Source organism: Martes martes (genome assembly GCF_963455335.1).
Source record: "Martes martes genome assembly, chromosome: 2".
Classification (NCBI taxonomy): domain Eukaryota; kingdom Metazoa; phylum Chordata; class Mammalia; order Carnivora; family Mustelidae; genus Martes; species Martes martes.
Window position 1 is genome coordinate 156138781 of NC_137889.1, and position 18013 is coordinate 156156793.

General features: G+C 43.2%; 1 protein-coding gene across 2 annotated transcripts in view; it reads right to left on the reverse strand.

Annotated features, from left to right (window-relative positions):
* The window catches only part of KCNIP4 (potassium voltage-gated channel interacting protein 4), a gene marked incomplete at its 5' end in the record, with an annotated part of 1129227 nt that extends 1111518 nt beyond the window's left edge, over positions 1-17709 (reverse strand). For both annotated transcript variants that reach the window (XM_080796874.1, XM_080796870.1), the window contains one exon: positions 17649-17709. In XM_080796874.1, the coding sequence (XP_080653000.1) occupies positions 17649-17709 (61 nt within the window). The remainder of the gene's footprint in view (positions 1-17648) is intronic.
* Between the last annotated feature and the right edge of the window lie 304 nt (positions 17710-18013).

Here is an 18013-nt window from a genome sequence, read left to right on the forward strand (position 1 = left end):
ACAATGCTTAGCAACTTACTGATTACAACTGCTCTATACCTCTTCAGCCTCACACCTCCTCTACACTTGCCACGCCGCTTTAGTTCATTCCATATTGGCTGTATGGCTTTCCCAACTAGTCCCCTCACCTTCTATGGAACCACTTCCATCATTTCCTTCTAAACACAAATAATTGCCATTCCGGCGTTCCACATCCTTCCACTACTCCCCACTGCCTGCAGATTTTAATTTAAATTCCTCAATCATAAATGCTAGTGTCTCAAACGATCTACCACCACCTACCCTTCCAGCCTCGCTGTGGCCACATCTCCCCACACTGCCAATAATCAGACCACATGGATTTTCTCACTATTCCCTGAAGGTGGCTTGAATTTTCACATAAATCTGAGCCCTGGCACACGCTCTTCCTATGACCTCAGAATCCTTTTTTCTGTCACTGGATGAACCTCAACACACTTCAAGACCTCGCTGAGATGCCATTTCCCCTAAGGGTTCCTTAATTTCTCTAGGCAGTTAATTACTCCTGTGCCTTTGCTCCCACAGAACTTTGTGTGTGCCTCTCCTTTAGGACAGAAGTCACACCAGTCTGAGAATGACATGCCCCTCCCTTTCAACAGATAGCAAGGAGGAAGTAGATCTTTGTGGTGGTTTCTTTATGAAACACATATTTGAGAACCTTACTATTGGATGCTTCTGCTTCCAGGCACGTGGAAGACACAGTGAACAAAACAGACAACATCTATACTCATTCTATATTCAACATCTATATTCATGGAGTCGAAATTCCAGAGCACAGAACTGCGATCCCTCAATTTAAGGCGAGATTCGGAGATGTTTGTTTAAATGTTTGTTTAGACGTTTGTTTAAATCCTCATAAGGGCATCATGAAACCCAAGAACCTATTCCCACGGTGGCTTTTGTGTGTCATCCTAGGTCATCCCCTCAAGTAGATCTCATCGTTCACTTTGCTGCAATCCTGCAAGCACCAGGCAGACAAATATACACATACTATAGGATCCTTTAAATACGCAAGGCTTGGGTGCCTGGATGGCTCAGTGGGTTAAAGCCTCTGCCTTCGGCTCAGGTCATGATCCCAGCGTCCTGAGATCGAGCCCCACATGGGGCTCTCTGCTCAGCAGGGAGCCTGCTTCCCCCTCTATCTCTGCCTGCCTCTCTGCCTACTTGTGATCTCTGTCAAATAAATAAATAAAATCTTTAAATAAAAAAAAAAAAAATGCAAGGCTCCGTCTTTTTCAATAAAAGTATCCCTTCTCATGAAGGCCTGTAGGAACCTCTCCACAAAAGGGTAGACAATCACACATGAGACTTGGGTAGACAATGTCAACCCCAGCTCCCTACAAACCAGCAGGAGTCAGACCCATACCTCATGGATCCATGAAACAGAAAGAACAACAGGTGAGTTCTCTGGGGTGAGGAAGAAAATGCCTATATATTAGGACTGGTAACCTGTATTTTTATACCTTCCTAAATTTATCAGGCACTAGCAAATGTGGGTCTTGTGTAAGTATTTGAGTATCTGTACAAAGAGATGGAGACTTCTCTGGAATTTTCCTTTATGATGAATGAAACAGAAACTCCGAATGCAGACCGAGGGGCACCTGGGTGGCTCAGTGGATTAACCTCTGCCTTTGGCTTGGCTCATGATCTCAGGGTCGTGGGATCGAGCCCCGCATCAGGTTCTCTGCTCAGCAGGGAGCCTGCTTTCTCCTTTTTCTCTGCCTGCTGCTCTGCCTACTTGTGATCTCTCTCTGTGTCAAATAAATAAATAAAATCTTAAAAAAAAAAAAAAGAATGCACACCAAGTGTGGCAGGAACCAATCAAAACAGAGACTGAACAATGCCAAAAAGTTCTCCGTTGGACAGATGCCACTGGCCTAGAACACTAAGGAAAGATGCATGGCTAATAACATCATGGCAAGGTAGCAGCATTTAACACTGGATATTTCTATCAGCGAACATAAAAATATATGGAAGTTAACTGTTTTGGTTTTTTTTTTTAAGATTTTATTTATTTGTCAGAGAGAAGGAGAGAGAAGGAGATAGAGATAGAGACAGCCAAGCAGGGGGAGCAGCAGGCACAGGGAGAAAGCAGGCTCCTCACTGAGCAGGGAAACCAACGCAGGACTCAATCCCAGGAGCCTGGGATCATGACCTAAGCTGAAGGCTGATGCTTAACTGACTGAGCCACCCAGGCGTCCCAGAAGTTAATTGTTGATAAAACTGCACAGAGTGCATTGCACGTCACTGATAGTTCCTCACCATTCCCTGCTCACTGCTTTGTCCTGGGCTCTAAAACCTAGTATATTACACTTTTCCCTTTATACTGGTCAAGGATAAAGAGAAATGCCCTGCACAAGAAGTCACTGGCATCAAACCCTTTAAGTTTCATATTATTTTCTAGCATGTTTATTATCTAAGAAAAAAAAGTTATAACTTATGGTTAAATCTATAAAAATGAAGGTACATGCTTAACATTTTTTCTTTTACAGATGTGGGTACAAGGCAAAAACACTTTGGAGACTGCCAAGTTCTAGATGCCAAAAGGCTAGCAAGGACTTCTAAGCAACAGACCAAAGTCAGCTTTTGGAGCTTAGGCAATTCAGAGAAGAAAAGTAAATGGCAGGGGGTGGGGCAGGGAGTAGATTAGAGGAGAAAACAATTCCAGATCCTGCAAAAGTTGCCAGTATAAGGCCATGATAAGTGGTTTGCTGGTCACTAGGATAATACCCCTCTGCTTTTTGCCGAGTGGAGGGACCAAGGCCAGACGTGATGTGGTTATTTGGTTAACTTGATCCCCTGCTTAAAACTTCCAATTACTCCTCATTGCCATAGAACCAAGTACAAATCCTTAATAAAAACCTCAAACTCTGAACCATCTGGCCCTGTCTCCCTCTTCAGCATTATCTTCTGTCCTTCTCTTTTTTATTTTCAGACTTTCTTCAGGTCTTCAGAGAAATTCTGTTCTCAACTCCTGCTTCTGTCTATCTCCAAGTGTCATTCAGATGTCAACTTAATTTCTACTCTTTCAAGGAGTTATTTTCTGACTCCTAAGACATATTCCATTTCCTTCCCATATGCTCCCGTAGCATCCTTTACTCCTTGGTTGTAATATTCTCAGCATGCTGTTAATGCATTGTTGAAGGTCTTTCTTCCTTGCTAGCCATCTGTGAGGAGAAGGTATCTATATCCCCCAAGCATCCAGAACAACGCTTGATTTCTAAGACACGCTAAATAACTGTGTGGATTGGAGTGAAGCTGAGTGAAATGCCCTGAGATCCGGAGAGGAAGAATTTCTTTGAATTCCCCAACTGCTTGCTTACCACATTCCATGATGGCAGAGTTATGAGGCTTACCTAATAATCATAACAGTGTTTGATGGTTTTATTTGTAAATTTAAAGGCATTTCATTATCCACTGGTCAACAAATATGTGCGTGTCCCTATGGGTCCTGAAACTGTGCACAGTCTCCTTACTCTGGGTTGGCAGACACCAAACAATTAATTAAAACTGCATTCATGAAGGAACAGTATGGGAAGGACTCGCAACTTATTCTGGCAGGATGGAGGACGGCTGGAGCTCACCGCTTGCAGTAATGCGATATATTCTCAGTCGGTAAGTCTCGGCAAGAGTGCCTGTGCCCTGTGTCCACAGAGCGGGCTGGAGACATGGATGCAGGACCAAGCAGTGGAGGAAGGGGGTGGGGGGAAAGGCAGCTATGCAAGTAAAATGTTCTGAATCAAAGTCATGACTTTGGAGGCAATCACCTATGGCCTCCAACAAAGGCTCCCCCATGCACAGCACTTTCAAAGCCCCATCTTTCCCCAGCCCCTTACCTGGAGGTGGCTTGCCCACCTGAGTCACTTCCACCAGTCCTTCCACTCAGGTCAGGGAGGCCCTGCAGGTTACTTTCACTGACACTCAAACTCAAGCACCAATGGTTCTTTTTCCCCAACCCACAAGGCGGGTTATCGAGGGTTCCTCTTCCCATCCACCAACACGTGGACCAGGCACTGGCTTTGGATCCTTACCTTGGATGTGATCTAGAAATTCACAGGGAGATTTTTCAGGTCATCAGCCCTTTACTCTTTTTACCACCAATGGCACATTCTCTGCTGAGCTGAGCCCAGCCCTCCCAGAACCACATCAGGTTAGCCCAGAGTGCCCTGCCCAGGAAAGAGAGAGAAGAGAGTACAGAGTACAGGCTGTGTGTTCATTAACACCGCCATGCTTAGTATTGCCACTATCCTAATCACTAGCTGTTTGGACAGGTTGCTCAAACCCTTTGAGCCTGAATTTACTTATCAACAAAAAGGGTATTTAAAACTATCCAGGATCTCTCTTGCCGGGATATCCCTCCAGTATCCCCAAATAAGTGGAAATTTTGACCCTACATACATACACAGACACACAATTTCCTTCTTCTGTCTTCTGGATAATAACTTCCTAGCAGCATAAGCAAAGGCCTTTCCTCAGTTGCTAAAGTTTGAGGGTTGAGCCAGGTTAAGAGCCACTTTTTCTTGGTCTCCCACCTAACTTCATGTCCACATCCAACCGGTTACAAAGACCATCCATAATGCCACAGGAATCTGCCAAATTCATTTTCTCCACCACCACCACCCCGACAAAACTGGTCAATCCATGGTGCTCCTGGGTGGTTCAGTCATTAAGTGTCTTCCTTTGGCTTAGGTCCTGATCCCAGGGTCCTGGGAACGAGCCCCACATCAGGGAGCCTACTTCTCCCTCTCCCACTCCCCCTGCTTGTGTTCCCTCTCTCACTGTCTCTCTCTCTCTGTCAAATAAATAAAATATTTTTTAAAAATATCAGTCAGTCCAGCTAAGGTCTGGACAAATGCAATGTTTCCTCAACTGACCTTTCCACCTGAACATTCCCCCTTCCTTAATCTTTCCTATACAGCAGGATAAGACAAATCTTCCTAAGGTGTCACTTTTATTATGCCATCATCTTTCTGCAAAATCTTGAATTCTTGCCCACTGAATCAAATCCACATTTCTGAGACTCTCCCCAATCTCATTTCTCAGCATTGACACATCTCGGGACAACCATCTCCTCCAGTCAAACTGCAGCCTCCATAAATACCTTCCTGTCACCCACTAAATGGTCCCTTACAACCTATCTAAGCCCCACTGGTCACACAATGCCCAGATCACAGCCTGGCCCTCTGTGGCATCCTCCCCAGCGCATCACCCCTAGGTGGCCTCCCCCCGCCCCCCCGCCTCCTGCATCAGAGAACAAGATTACGTCTTCTAGAGAACAAGCGCCCCTTCTTCAGACCTCACTCTTTCCAGGAGCACCCAATTGCTCCCAATCTCATCACTCTCCTGACTTGCCATCCTCAGAATTAAAAGAACTTTTTCTCAAGCCAGAATTATTATGTAAATGACCCCAACCCACAGGCTCTATTTGTCAGGCACTGCACTGAGCCCTTTACAGACCTTAGTTCAGTTACTTCTCAGTGCAATCTTTCAAAATGAGTTCTCTTCATTGATTTACCATTCAACACACATTTCAGTGAATTCTAACAGGGAAAACGCTAAAAAATAAGCATACACAAAATATAGGTAAATATATACAAATCACAGTATATAAAAATGATATTCTAGTATAGAAGTATAGTACATAATTTTTTTTCTTTGAAGGATTATATAAAAGCTATGAATGAAAGTAAAATAAGGCAAAGGAGTAGGGAGACATGCATGAGTTGTTATATCATTTGAAGTCATCTGAGAAGTACTATTTTAATGAAGATCTGAACAAATGAGGAAGCAAGCTAGTGGAGTATATGGGGCAAGAATAGTCCAAGTACACATAAAAAACTAAGTTACAGAGAGGCCATGTGGCTTCCTAAGGTCACACGGGAACAGACACAGCATCTGAACCCTTGTTCTGACTCCACAATCTTATTCTGAGACCCCAGTCTTCATGCTCCATTAATGCTCTGCAGCAGTTCACTCCGGTCACTCACTTTCTGAAATTCTTGTAATCCCCATTAGGTGATAACCATGGACCATCTATGCACCAGGCACTGACCTCCATGACATTTTCCTCTCCAATTTCTTCTCTAGCTATGACATCTTTCCTTAGTTTTATGTCCATTGCTTACCTTTCTTCTTCATCCTAGACTCTGCCCCTTATTCAGTGTCATGTCTTTAATTACCTCTGCTCTCTGCAGCTGACTCCCACATTTGACTCTCCAGGTTAGTTTGCAGGCCAGCTTCTTGGCAGTAGGGACATTCCTCATTCATCGCTCTATTCCTGATACCTGTCACAACACTAGATGCTCAATAAATGTGTGCTTCTCTGAAATCAATTAAACTTGAACTCCATGATTCCAACTGCCTTTGGGACAGCTGACCTGGATTCTTTTCCAGTCGGAATCAATATTTCTAAAATGAGCATGTTATCATCTCTCCAGAACCTGTTTTCCTCCTATGTTCCTGGCTTCTCATGGCATCACGAGGGCCCCATCACCAATCTCCCCACCTGTCTCCTTCCCAGTCCTCCAACACTTCCTATCCCCACTGCCTTTACCCTTGAGCAAACGTTGTCTCTTGCCTAGACAAACGCAACCACCTCCTAATGACATCCTTATCGATGACGCATCCTACACAACCACATAAAATTAATGTTCCTCACCCTGTCACTCCTCGCTAACTTCAACTGACTCCCCACTGCCTGAAGAACCCAATCTCAGTCTCACTTTCCAGGCCCAGATAGCCCAGTAACTACTCCTGTCTCCATTTTGAAGGAGGACGGCCTCCTTAAAGGCCTTAAATTTCATAGCCCCAAACTGGATCTCACTTCCTTTCAATGAAACTTACCCTGTATTGCCCATCTTAAGTAAATATATGCTGCCCATTGGTGACCCAACCCAGAAATCTAGATTTCCCAGGCTCCTCCTTCTCCCCCAACCCTTATTACCACCTGTCATCAATCCCTTCTTCTCTTCTGTCTTGTCTTGTCTTGTCTTCTATCTCACGTGCACCCTCTGCTCTCCGCCATGTCACTGATGCTTTACCGTGTTCCTCGATACGCCTCACCTGCAATCCCACCTCAGCGGGAACCCATGCCTGCTGTTTCACCCGCTTCTGGCCAAATGTCAATCACTGCAGTTATCTTCTCAACACGCAAATATGATCTCTTGTGCTCTTGATTGGAATTTATCAGTGTTACCCACTGTCCTGACACGGCCTCCTTCTCCAGCTCCCATTTCACTGCTCCCTCCTACCTCCAGCTTCACTGCAACACACACAACTTCACACTGTTCCTTGACTGCACCGTGTGTTCTCGTAGGACCAGCCATAGACTCACAGCTCTCCCCACCTCCAACATCCATCATCCCACCTGCTGCCTTTCCTGGGAAAACTCTTTCTCCTCCTCCAGCCCCATCCAGTCTAGGGAGCATTCTCTGACCCTACTCAGCCTACAAGAGTGACTCAAGTCTGTGTTGCCAAAGCACTCCACGCTGGACACTGTCATAGGATTTTCCAAATGCTAATTACCATCTTCCATGTCAAGCTCTTTAACTAGACTCAGGGCTCCCCATGGGATATCCTCATCCTGTATTTTAGCCCTTTGAACAATACTCAACAAAAAAGAGATGTTAATACGTTTCTAGAACTCAGAACAATATTTGACAAATAATAGACATCTACTATGTTTTACAAAAGAATAAATTGGCTCACATTTGAAAAATCCCCTACTGATAACAGGGAGTAGTAATATTATCTAGTCTCTAGGTTAGTGCTGTTTCTCTATGTAATGTTTGTTTTATATTTTATATGACTCTGTGAAACCAATATCACTTAATAACAACTCATGTGGTTATGTGAGGTCTGCTCTGTGCTCCCTCAGCTTATAATTTCATAGTAGACAAGGACCTGCCAATATCCTCCCTCAAGAACACGCTCTGGGGTACTGTGAGGGTATTTAGCAAGTGCCTTTGAAAATGAGGTAAGTTAACATACTCTACCCAATCAGTACATGATTCAGAGCAAGTAGGATTCTGGGGTGGAGAAGGAAGATCAGATTTAAAAGCTTAATTCCTAGACTTTAAACAGCTAAGATGCCTTTTTCTATTCAGAAATATTTACCAGCAGTGTCCTTCCTCCAGTAGGTAATTGATAAACATGTTTTAAGTGGATGTCTGTTGAACAACATCCTCAAAACTATTTATAAAACCATCAAAACAAATTGCATTAAGACCAAAGTTACAACTGTCACTGCTTGAGATCTGAAATTCTATTCTAATGATATTTATGAAAGTCTCATGCTCAGGGATCCAAAGATAAATGTAACTGTTTAAAATTGCAAGGTTTCTCACAAATTATGTCCATGGTTCAATCGTCCCAGTTCAGTGTGTGTAGATTTTGCACTGTCGGTATGTATCCTGCGAGGTGAACGATTCTGAAAGTTATCTTAATGACTACTTTTCATTTAGAATCTATATTCCCCACTCTGACTAGGAAGGTTTATAGGGTTCAGCTACAAATCTAGTACTTAAATCACATCAGAAGGGCTGGAGTTTATTACTCCGCAGCTTTCAGTTTTAGATGTTTCGCCTTTTTAAAACTACCTTACAATGCCTCCATCAAAAATGGAGTTTATTCTATAACACACGGCAGGAGAAGTCCCTCACTCTTTGTCCCTGCTCAAGGCTGTATTCTACGGTCTTCGGCTTTCTTTTTCCATGTTTCTCAGTGTCTGGTTCTGAACGCTCATTGTTTTATACTTGTCCCCCCAAGGTTTCCCTCCCCACCACCTTCAAATTAATGTAATGCACCTGTGTTTCAGAGCCTGCACCAAACCTCTGATCACAACTTCAGCAGGAAACAAGGATGAAACCGGACCTTGAAAGGAGAGGGAATGGGGAACAGATTGCGATAATACTGTGTGTCTCAGTAGGAAGAGACTTGGCTTCCAATTAAAGGGAGTTTGGGGAAATAGCATGGAAAGCGTGATTTAAGAATTCTTGGGGAAAATGTGAGAGAAAGGTTTGGCAGAATCAGATTTTCACAAATGCTCACAATGTTAACTCAGGTATAATATTCTTATGGTCAATGGCTGACTGCACAGAATTCAATTTAAAAATTAGAGTGATAGTCCACTTAATTTTTAAAATTCTACACTATTTAAAATGCCTCCGCCTTGACCAGAACATTATTTAAACTGGCAGTAAGAGAGCTGGGAATGGTCAATTACTTTATGATTATCTTTAAACAGAAGTTATTACCCATTCCGTACTCTTCAACATTCAAAATCATATTTGTTTTATGAGAAAAAAGTGCACTTCTTCAGAGAATCCCAGCATAACAGCTCTTAAAAATCTTAAAAAACGCGTAAGTAACATCAGATCTTTAAGTGGCCAACAGATAAACCCATATTACAGATGGAAAGATAGAAGACAGGAAGAAACTGGGCAAGAGAACAAATACAGAATCGTGAGCACAGTTCTTTTAATAGCTTTATTTTTTAAGACCCCAGAGAAAGGAAGGTCAAGTTCAATATCACAGTTTGCTTTCACTGCATTCACTTGGAAGGGAATGCCGCCTCTGCCAACTGCACAGAATCTTGTTTTTCAGCACCCACCTCCCTTCATCCTTGCCTCTGTGATGGCAGTGAATATTTTAAAATAGGCACGTTTAGCTATTTCTTTTCTCCCCTACTCAAGTATACACACCTGGTACATACTCAGTAAATCTCTCTTGAATAAACAGTAACCTTTCTCAAGGCCATCTCCACATCCCGCTGATCCCAGCAGCAAAGAGTTTCTTTGTAAATATTTGCTGAATTAAACTCATGTCATCATTACAGAATCTATTCCTATAATCTAGGAGTGGATAGGATTACCACCACTTGATAAATGGAGAAAGAGGAACAGGGACCTTCTACTCATTGGCTATTTCACATGGTCTTACCTTTCTAAGGTAAGTTAAAACTTCTCTCCATTAAACCCCTCTCCAAATTAAACTTGTTCTCAGGACTTGATTTGCACAGGACTTGAAATGCCTGTTAGTTCTATAGTATTGTTTTGTTTTGTTTCAAATTCCCTGCAGAAACAACAAGAAGAATGGAGCACACACTGCCATGAGCCTGAGATGGGCTGGAGTACAGAGTTTACTTTCACCTTTACGTACGACCGTAACAGAAGATATTTTAATTCACACAACAGTTCTCTGGAGCACAGACATACACAAAGAACATGGATACATGGTTTGGGCAAGACCATTTTTTGGTAAGTAGTTTCTCATGCTGGTCTAATGGAAATGGATTAAATTGCAAAAAAGTACAACCCGAAATAAAGCCCCTGGCAGAATATCCATTCTGAGATATAGTTGCATGCGTCCTTTTCACCCAATTTTATTATGAAACTCATGAAGGCATTTGGAAGTCACGTGTTCTCTTATTAAAAATTACTAATCATCATACTGGGGGACAGCCCTGGGGACACCTGAGCATCTGTAACACAACGCACTGACCATATTACAATGAAGATGTGAGGGAGAGAGTGTGTCCTCACATAGACTGCGGTAGTTACTGTAGCAATCAAAGCTGATTCTGATTCCCATTTGGGCTGCAGATACTGTCATTTCATAAATAAACTGCTTCACTCAACAGAGCCTTCAAAATATTAAGGAGTGTTGACGTCTAGAGATGAAAGTCTGTTTTTTCCTCCAAAACCTTGTTAAAGACCGACTTAAAATGCCCATTTACAACTGCTGCCGTAAAATGGGTTGACTGCTCGGTTTTACCTAAAGAAGTCATCGGGGTGGAATACGTAAGGGAAAGAAGTTTCTAAAAGGTCAATTATATATCCAAAGGGTATTTAAATATATCTGAAAGGGCATTTCCAAAGGGAGAGCCATTCAACCACACCGGCTGTTTGTTCAGAAGGAAAAAATCAGCCCATAAGACAGGCATGGAGGCCAAGTGCTCCAGAGGGCAAATTCTATATGTGTATCTCTGTTCCAATTAGTCCTTATTGTCCAAGTGTGCAGAGAATGTCTGTGTTTCAACACTGTGAGCCACTCCTTCTCAGAGTTCCTAATCCACGGGCACGTTGCACACATCTAGAGCTGCCTAAGTGTGGCCCGCTCACTGAGCAATGAGAGGGATCCAGCCACAGAGGTAAGAGGAAAAGAGCTGAACCCCGCCATCTTCTCAGCCCTGCCACAAGATCCAGCCCCTTCCCAAGACCCTCCCTATGCAGTCTGATGGTCTCTGTGAATTCTGATATGAAATAAATGGATATGTACACCATGAGTGATGTTTCCGGTTTCTTCTTTCCATCCCTTTCCACTGTCACTGCTATAATTGGAGATAAAATTTACCATTTGATAAGGATAATGACAAAGAGGCTAATAATGATGGTAGGTGGTGGTATAGCCAGTGAGGCTCTGGGCTGGGAAACATTAGGAAGGGCCACTCTCTGTAATGTGAACTCAGACTACAGCGAATCACAATCATGACTCAGAGGGAATAGTCAACTAATCTTTCCATTCTTATCCGTAGGTAGGGGAACCAAAAGAGGTCAAATTAACTCACTGGGGGCCCCTCGGACTACGACTCCTAGAGGTGGTAGCTCAGGAAGGTTATTAAGGCTGAAGGAAGAGTTGCGGCAACGGCATCCGAGGACAAGCCTGACTATTGCTCTGAATACACAGAAAACACTGGGTACTTACTAACCCCTTCTTCAGAAATGATATAAGATCTCATAGCAATGCATTATGGATGCAAAAGCACACACAGAGAGGAGCCATGCTCTTTTGATGTTCTATTACTATCCATATAGACCTGGCCCACTGAATGGAAAAGATAGGGAATCCAAAAGGAATGTCACTTCCAGTAGATGTTTACCAAGCAGTCAAATGTGAATTTTAATTTGGGGTCTTCAATGGATCTATCCCCGGGCAACCCAGTTTAAATTCAATTAACCAGGCCTTCAGCAGGTTTTCTTGTGAATCTCTGTGCCAGTACTTACTGGGGTATGAAAATGGGTAATTCATGTACGATCCTCCCCATCAAGGAGTTACCATTTAACAGCTGCAAATGAGATGAACATGCCTAACTTATTCTGTCTTGTCATTCAGATATAGATCAAAATAAAAGAAAAAATGACCTAAGAAAATTCAAAGCAGAATTCTTTGGGGAAGAGACAGGGAGAAATCAGTAAGGCTGCACAAGAAAGACACTGAATTTGCAGTAAGTCTTGAGGGATACGTTCAATGTGAAACAATTAACAATGTTCAGTGGGCAACATGGGGGCAGAAAGTTCATTCGAAGCAGTAGGTACAACTTGAGACGCACTTGAGATAGGCACACTTAGAGAACAGTCCAATTTAGCAGGTCAAAGTGCAGACCTATAAGTCATGGAAGATAATGTTGGATTGGAAGACTGTCAACATACTGTGGGAGGCCTGCCTATCAAGCTAAGGAAACTGTTTTTAGTTCTATAAGGCATTAAAATAATGGGAAGGCATTAAAAGGTTTTGCACAGGTTAACGACCGTACTCAAATCAGTTTTTAGTGAATTTGGTTGGTTTTGAGTGGGGAGGCACTTGGTGCAGACAGGAGGCAACCATCGTGGTCTGGGAAATAACAAGAACATGACCTTGAGTGTACGATGAAACCTGGTGTGGGAGCCAGACATAAAGCCAGGATAGAATCAATAAGGCTTGGGGATGGTTTCCACAGGGAAGGGGAGGCAATGACTAAGGTGGCAAGTACCACAGATAAGTAAACACTTTGGTGGGATTGTTTGTTGCTGTTTTTTAACTGTAGTTCTCAAATAATGATGCTATCATTAGCAAAATTTAGAAAATAAAATGTTATTTGAAGAGAGGACAGGTCTTTTCTAACATGTTACTTTAAAGTGCTAGTAAAAATTGCTGATAGGTCTGCTCAGCCACTCATGGAAATGGACTGAAAAAGGATCAGTCGAGAGCTATAGAGTAAGAAGACTTTTGTATCAAAGATGCACCAAGACCACAGTCTGATTAAAGAAAGAATGTAGAAGGAGAAGACAATTAAGACAAAAGTGTCTGAAAAGTTGCACAAAACAGACAAGGAAAGAAATAAAGATCAGAAAAAGAGATCTGAGAGAAGTAGGAAGAACTGGAATAACACATTCACAGACTCCAAGGGAGACTTCACTCAACAAATTATCTGTTGCTGAGCAAATGTACCATGTGAGGGTTCATGCTAGATGCTGCGGATACAAGGTGGGCAGAACACAACAGCTCTGCTCCCACGAAGTTCATAGTTTTCTAAGGAGTGTTGACAAACAGCACAAAGCGTCACAGGGAGTCTGGGATGATGTAAATTAAGATAAGACCATTAGGACCTTTAACCAAATGCAAACATTAAAAAAGTAAAGAGGTGATTCAATGCCCAAGGATGAATAAATTTATAATGACAGGTGTACTTATAGAAACTTACACCACTTTTAAGGATGGCAAAGGCCCATGGAACAAAATATACACTCATCCTCCCATCCTTCCTCCCTCCCTCCCCCCTCTCTCACTCTCTGGTCTGTCTCTCTCACACACATACACACACTTTAATCTGCTTGAAATAAGAAGGGAGGCTATTAAGTAAACAAGCACACTCTGCTATGAAATATTGAAATGTAATATTATCCACATGTTCTAGAAAACCTGTGAGGACAAGGAAAACAAAAGGACAAAGAAGAAAAAGAAGCAGCAGCAGCAGCAGCAGCAGCAACATCACCACCACCACCATATACTTTATCTTCAAAAGATTCAACCACTTTTTGGTCTACAATTCTGCAGAAATCTCGCACACACATTTTATATTACATGGTTCATTAATTTCCAAACCATCCATAGCCTTATTTTATGAAACACTGCATAAGAATTGGCCAAAAAAAAAAAAAAAAAGCACAGCAAAAGGAGGAGAGGGGTTGCTTAATTTTAACACTTGGATCATATCATTTGCTTAGTACCTTCTTATATTTAATGACATGAATAAAACAGAATAATGCCTGTGTGATAAAAAGCTTTTCCTGGGTTATTCAGCATACACAGACTTTTCACTGTGACCCATGTGGAATCCCTAATTTGGATTTGCCTTACCCTTAATAACACAAAACAAGCTGGAGCCATCATACATCTGTCAACAACACAAAATCACAGAGGGTTTTCACTCCAGTATTGCTGGTTTGCAAACCCCGGACCTTCCCTGGGTAAAATCTGAAACTGGCCTCCATACACAGAGGACAAGAAGACCAAAGAAAGAGGCAGACCACTCCAGACTGGTAGGTGGCAGATGCAATAAGCAAGGGAACTTACATAGGAGGCTTGCAGTGGGGGCTCCGGGAGAAGATCTCCAGACCCCCGGCCAGAAACTTATAAGTTCATATAGAGTCCTTAGAAGAGCTCAGTCACATACACCATCCAGATGGGCCTCAGCAACACCTTTCTCTCTCAAGACTATGTCCTTGAAAACAGTTCCCGCTTTGGCGGGCAGAACATACATTCCAAGGGCAAGGGAGCAGGGGAGGAGCCTCCAATGGTCCAGGTCTAGCTGCTGGATCCAACAGTAATCACGTCCTTTGGATGACCTCCTCTAACAATGACTGAAATGTCCATGCATTTCCCTCCCCACTTTTAGCTGTAGACTACATCACATAACATATGCCATCCCTAAGTTAGATGGCACAAATTGAGGACACCGATGAATAATCTTACAGGGTTTTTTTTTTTTTTTTCTTTTTTAACTCCGACCTTATTTCTGATTCTCTTTCAAATATACTGCTGAATTATCATCTCCCTCTGTCTCTCCACTGGTAGCAGGATTATGTTTGATTTCATAGCCAGGGAGCAAAATAGTAAGAATAGACAATTTTGTGAAAAATATATTCTGGGCAGGCTTTTGATTTAATGTGGAAGCTGGTGACAGGGAGGCTAAAAGTGAGCACCACAATTTTTAAGAAACCTTTTCTATTTGTACTTATTTACGAGATGTCCATTTTCTGCACTCTAGCATTAACAGTGTTTCAACTACAGGGGTTTAGAAGCGATGTTCATCAGTTAGCACGCTAAATACATTGCCCGCTAAAAGAGAGCAGAGAATAAACTTTTTTAGCTATATTTTAAAATTTGAGTAACCCAGTTCAACCCTGCTCCCATCTTTCCTACATTTCCCTCCTATTTTTCCTTTCATGTGGTTTTCTCCTTCATCTCTCAGCAAACCACTTTTCATAGCATTCTGGCTCTAGAGTCAGGTCATAAAACACACATACACACACACATGCTTTTCTCTAATTCCTGATTTCCCTCTCAGCTTTATCCATTCTTCTCAGTCTGATCCCCCAGTTAAATTTTGTTTCAGTTCTGATTAAATCATTTTATAAACCTCCATCCAAGAGGCATATATTCAAGGGAAAACCATCATGGTCATGTTGGAAGTTATGCAAATGTCTCACTTGTTTGAAAGCAAACAAGAAATCAGGAGCTATTGTTTTAAAAACAAGAACTGAAGGTAGAGATCAAACCTTTAAAAATAACTGTCCTTCCTTATCCCAAGATTAAGGAAGACCATTCTATATCTGAGCACAAATAACCAAACTATTTAAGCATGTATTTGGTGGAAATAATACAGACTACATATTCAGGGGATCATTCTCGAATAATATTAACCTTGAAATTGTGACAAAACAAGAACAAAAAGATGTTCCACGCTCCTTTTCCTTTATTCTTCTCATATGACAATTAACTCTAAAAACATGCAACACAATTCAAGAAACAGGTGTCAAATCAATTCAAGCCAGAAAAATCTTCACTTTTGGTCTCACCTTAACCAAGATATAAATCGACATCTTTCTATTCTCCAAAGGAACAATGAACACATGCTGATTTTAAAAATGGTACTAAAAGTATTTTTTTAATGTATCATACTCCCCAGATGTGATTTCATCTTTGTTTCCATTTTATCTAACAAATAGAGATGATGGCCACCTGTGGCACTGTGAATAGACTGGACAGGCTGATTCTATCCCCAGCTGGCCAATTAAAGACTAGGCCCAGCCAAAAAGCTGTTACCAGTGAGTAGCCAAACAATGCAAGCCACCCTTTTCTCTAGACTTTCTTTTACTAATCTATCTTCAAGTCCCCACCGCTGTCTTGTGCATGAGTGCAGTTCCTAAAAGGACAGCTAGCTCTCTACCTTATTCTTTGCCAAAGGAACAGCAAAGACAGAGACCCTATAAACTCAACGATTTACTTAGCCCTCTACACTTAAAATGCCATTCTGGAAAAAATCCAATTTCTTAACGATTTTCAGTATCCCTCATAAAATATATCCTAGACATACTTGGTTCATAATGAGAGAACTATTGCCATAAGTGAAACCAGAACTAAACATCAGTACAGGTCAAACTTGGGACTTTAAAGGTAATGGTCATATTCTTTTTTTTTTTTTTCCAGCCTGTAACAGGCTAAGACTTTTCTCTTTAAGATGTCAAAAAAGGCTGGTGTCTTCCCAGTTACAATGACCTTAACAATATATTAGAGAGGGAAGACAAGAAAGGAAAAATGTCCATATTTCAATGTTCAAATTAGAGAGACAGACTCAAGTTGTCCGAAGTGACTCCATTTCCCTGGATATAAACAAGTAGAAGAATGTGGAAATACCTCTTTCCCTGCAACTCAAGTCCAAGTGTGTCATCCTATAAATCTATGCTAGAGCCATATGTACGACCCCTCATCTTACATAACCTGGGAAATGTCCAGCTCTCCATTAGCTTCATTTGCCCTGCAACCCCCTTCATTCTGTTTATGGCTCCTCTAAAGCTCTTATACATGGGAGCCACCTAAAAACAAACTGATTCAACCAAAGGTGCTGTGGGGGTTGGGGGAGGCGGGATATCTCATCCCGTTTCACGATGGATCCCACTAAACTCATCAGACCACGTCCTTCCCTTGCTTTCGCAGAATATAGGCTACTCTGAAAGCCAAACACCTTGCAAAAGAGGACCGGGTACCTTTCCAAGGCTGTACTGTATATAAATTATTTCCAAGTGTCACTGAAGACCATTTTCTCTGAACACACTAAACTGAGGCTGGCAATACAACAAGAGGCACGCTCCTGCTGAAGAATCTGACCCGAGAAACATTCCGCCTGTATGTTACCAGGAAACCAAAATAGAGTTTTAATGAAGAAATGTTTGGGAGCATAAAGGAAAAGTGGATGGAGAGGATCAATACTATTTCAGCTCTTTCATCCCCAGGTGTTAGGGGAAGGAAGTGTGTGGTCTGCAGTCATCTGGCAGATGCATAAACAACATGGGAAATTTTCAGAGAAGGCAAAAGTAGGCACAGGATCAGATCGCAGGGGACCCCGCCACCAGCGAGTTTCACACACACTTCAAACAGCTCTTCTTCCCGACCTGGACCTTGCGTGCACCCCCCTCTCCTTGGTACCCCCATTCCCGCCGCTCCCACCTCCCCTTCCCAGTCCCGCCTGGGGTGGCCGTCGCTCATGCAGCAAAGGCAACAAGCGTCCCCAGCCGAGGAAGGGGGTCCCCGTCTCAGCTCGCGAAGGAAGGAGGGGAAGAAGGGCGCCCGCTCGCATGCTTAATGAATCCTACCGCCTGTGGAGCTCGCCTCCTCCAGCTGAGCCGAGATGCTTTCCACCCGCCTCACATTCATCTTCGGGGACGCAGGGTGCAGGAGCGGGACTCGAGAGTCGGCGGCCCAGAGGCGTGTGTTGACGGGTCTGGCACCGGAGCGCACTCGCCGCTCGGCCCGGGGCGTCCGCGGCGCTGGGAGCGCGAGGCGGCGGCGGCGGGCAGGGCGCGCGGAGCGGGCTGCAGGTGCGGCGGGGGCCGGCGGGGGGCGCCGGGGGCGCTGCGCGGCGCTGGGCGGCGGGGGCGCGCGGGCGGCCTGGAAGCGGGCGCCGTGCACTGTACACCCGAGAGCGCTGCGCCCCCTCCTCTCGCGCGTTTCCGCGCCG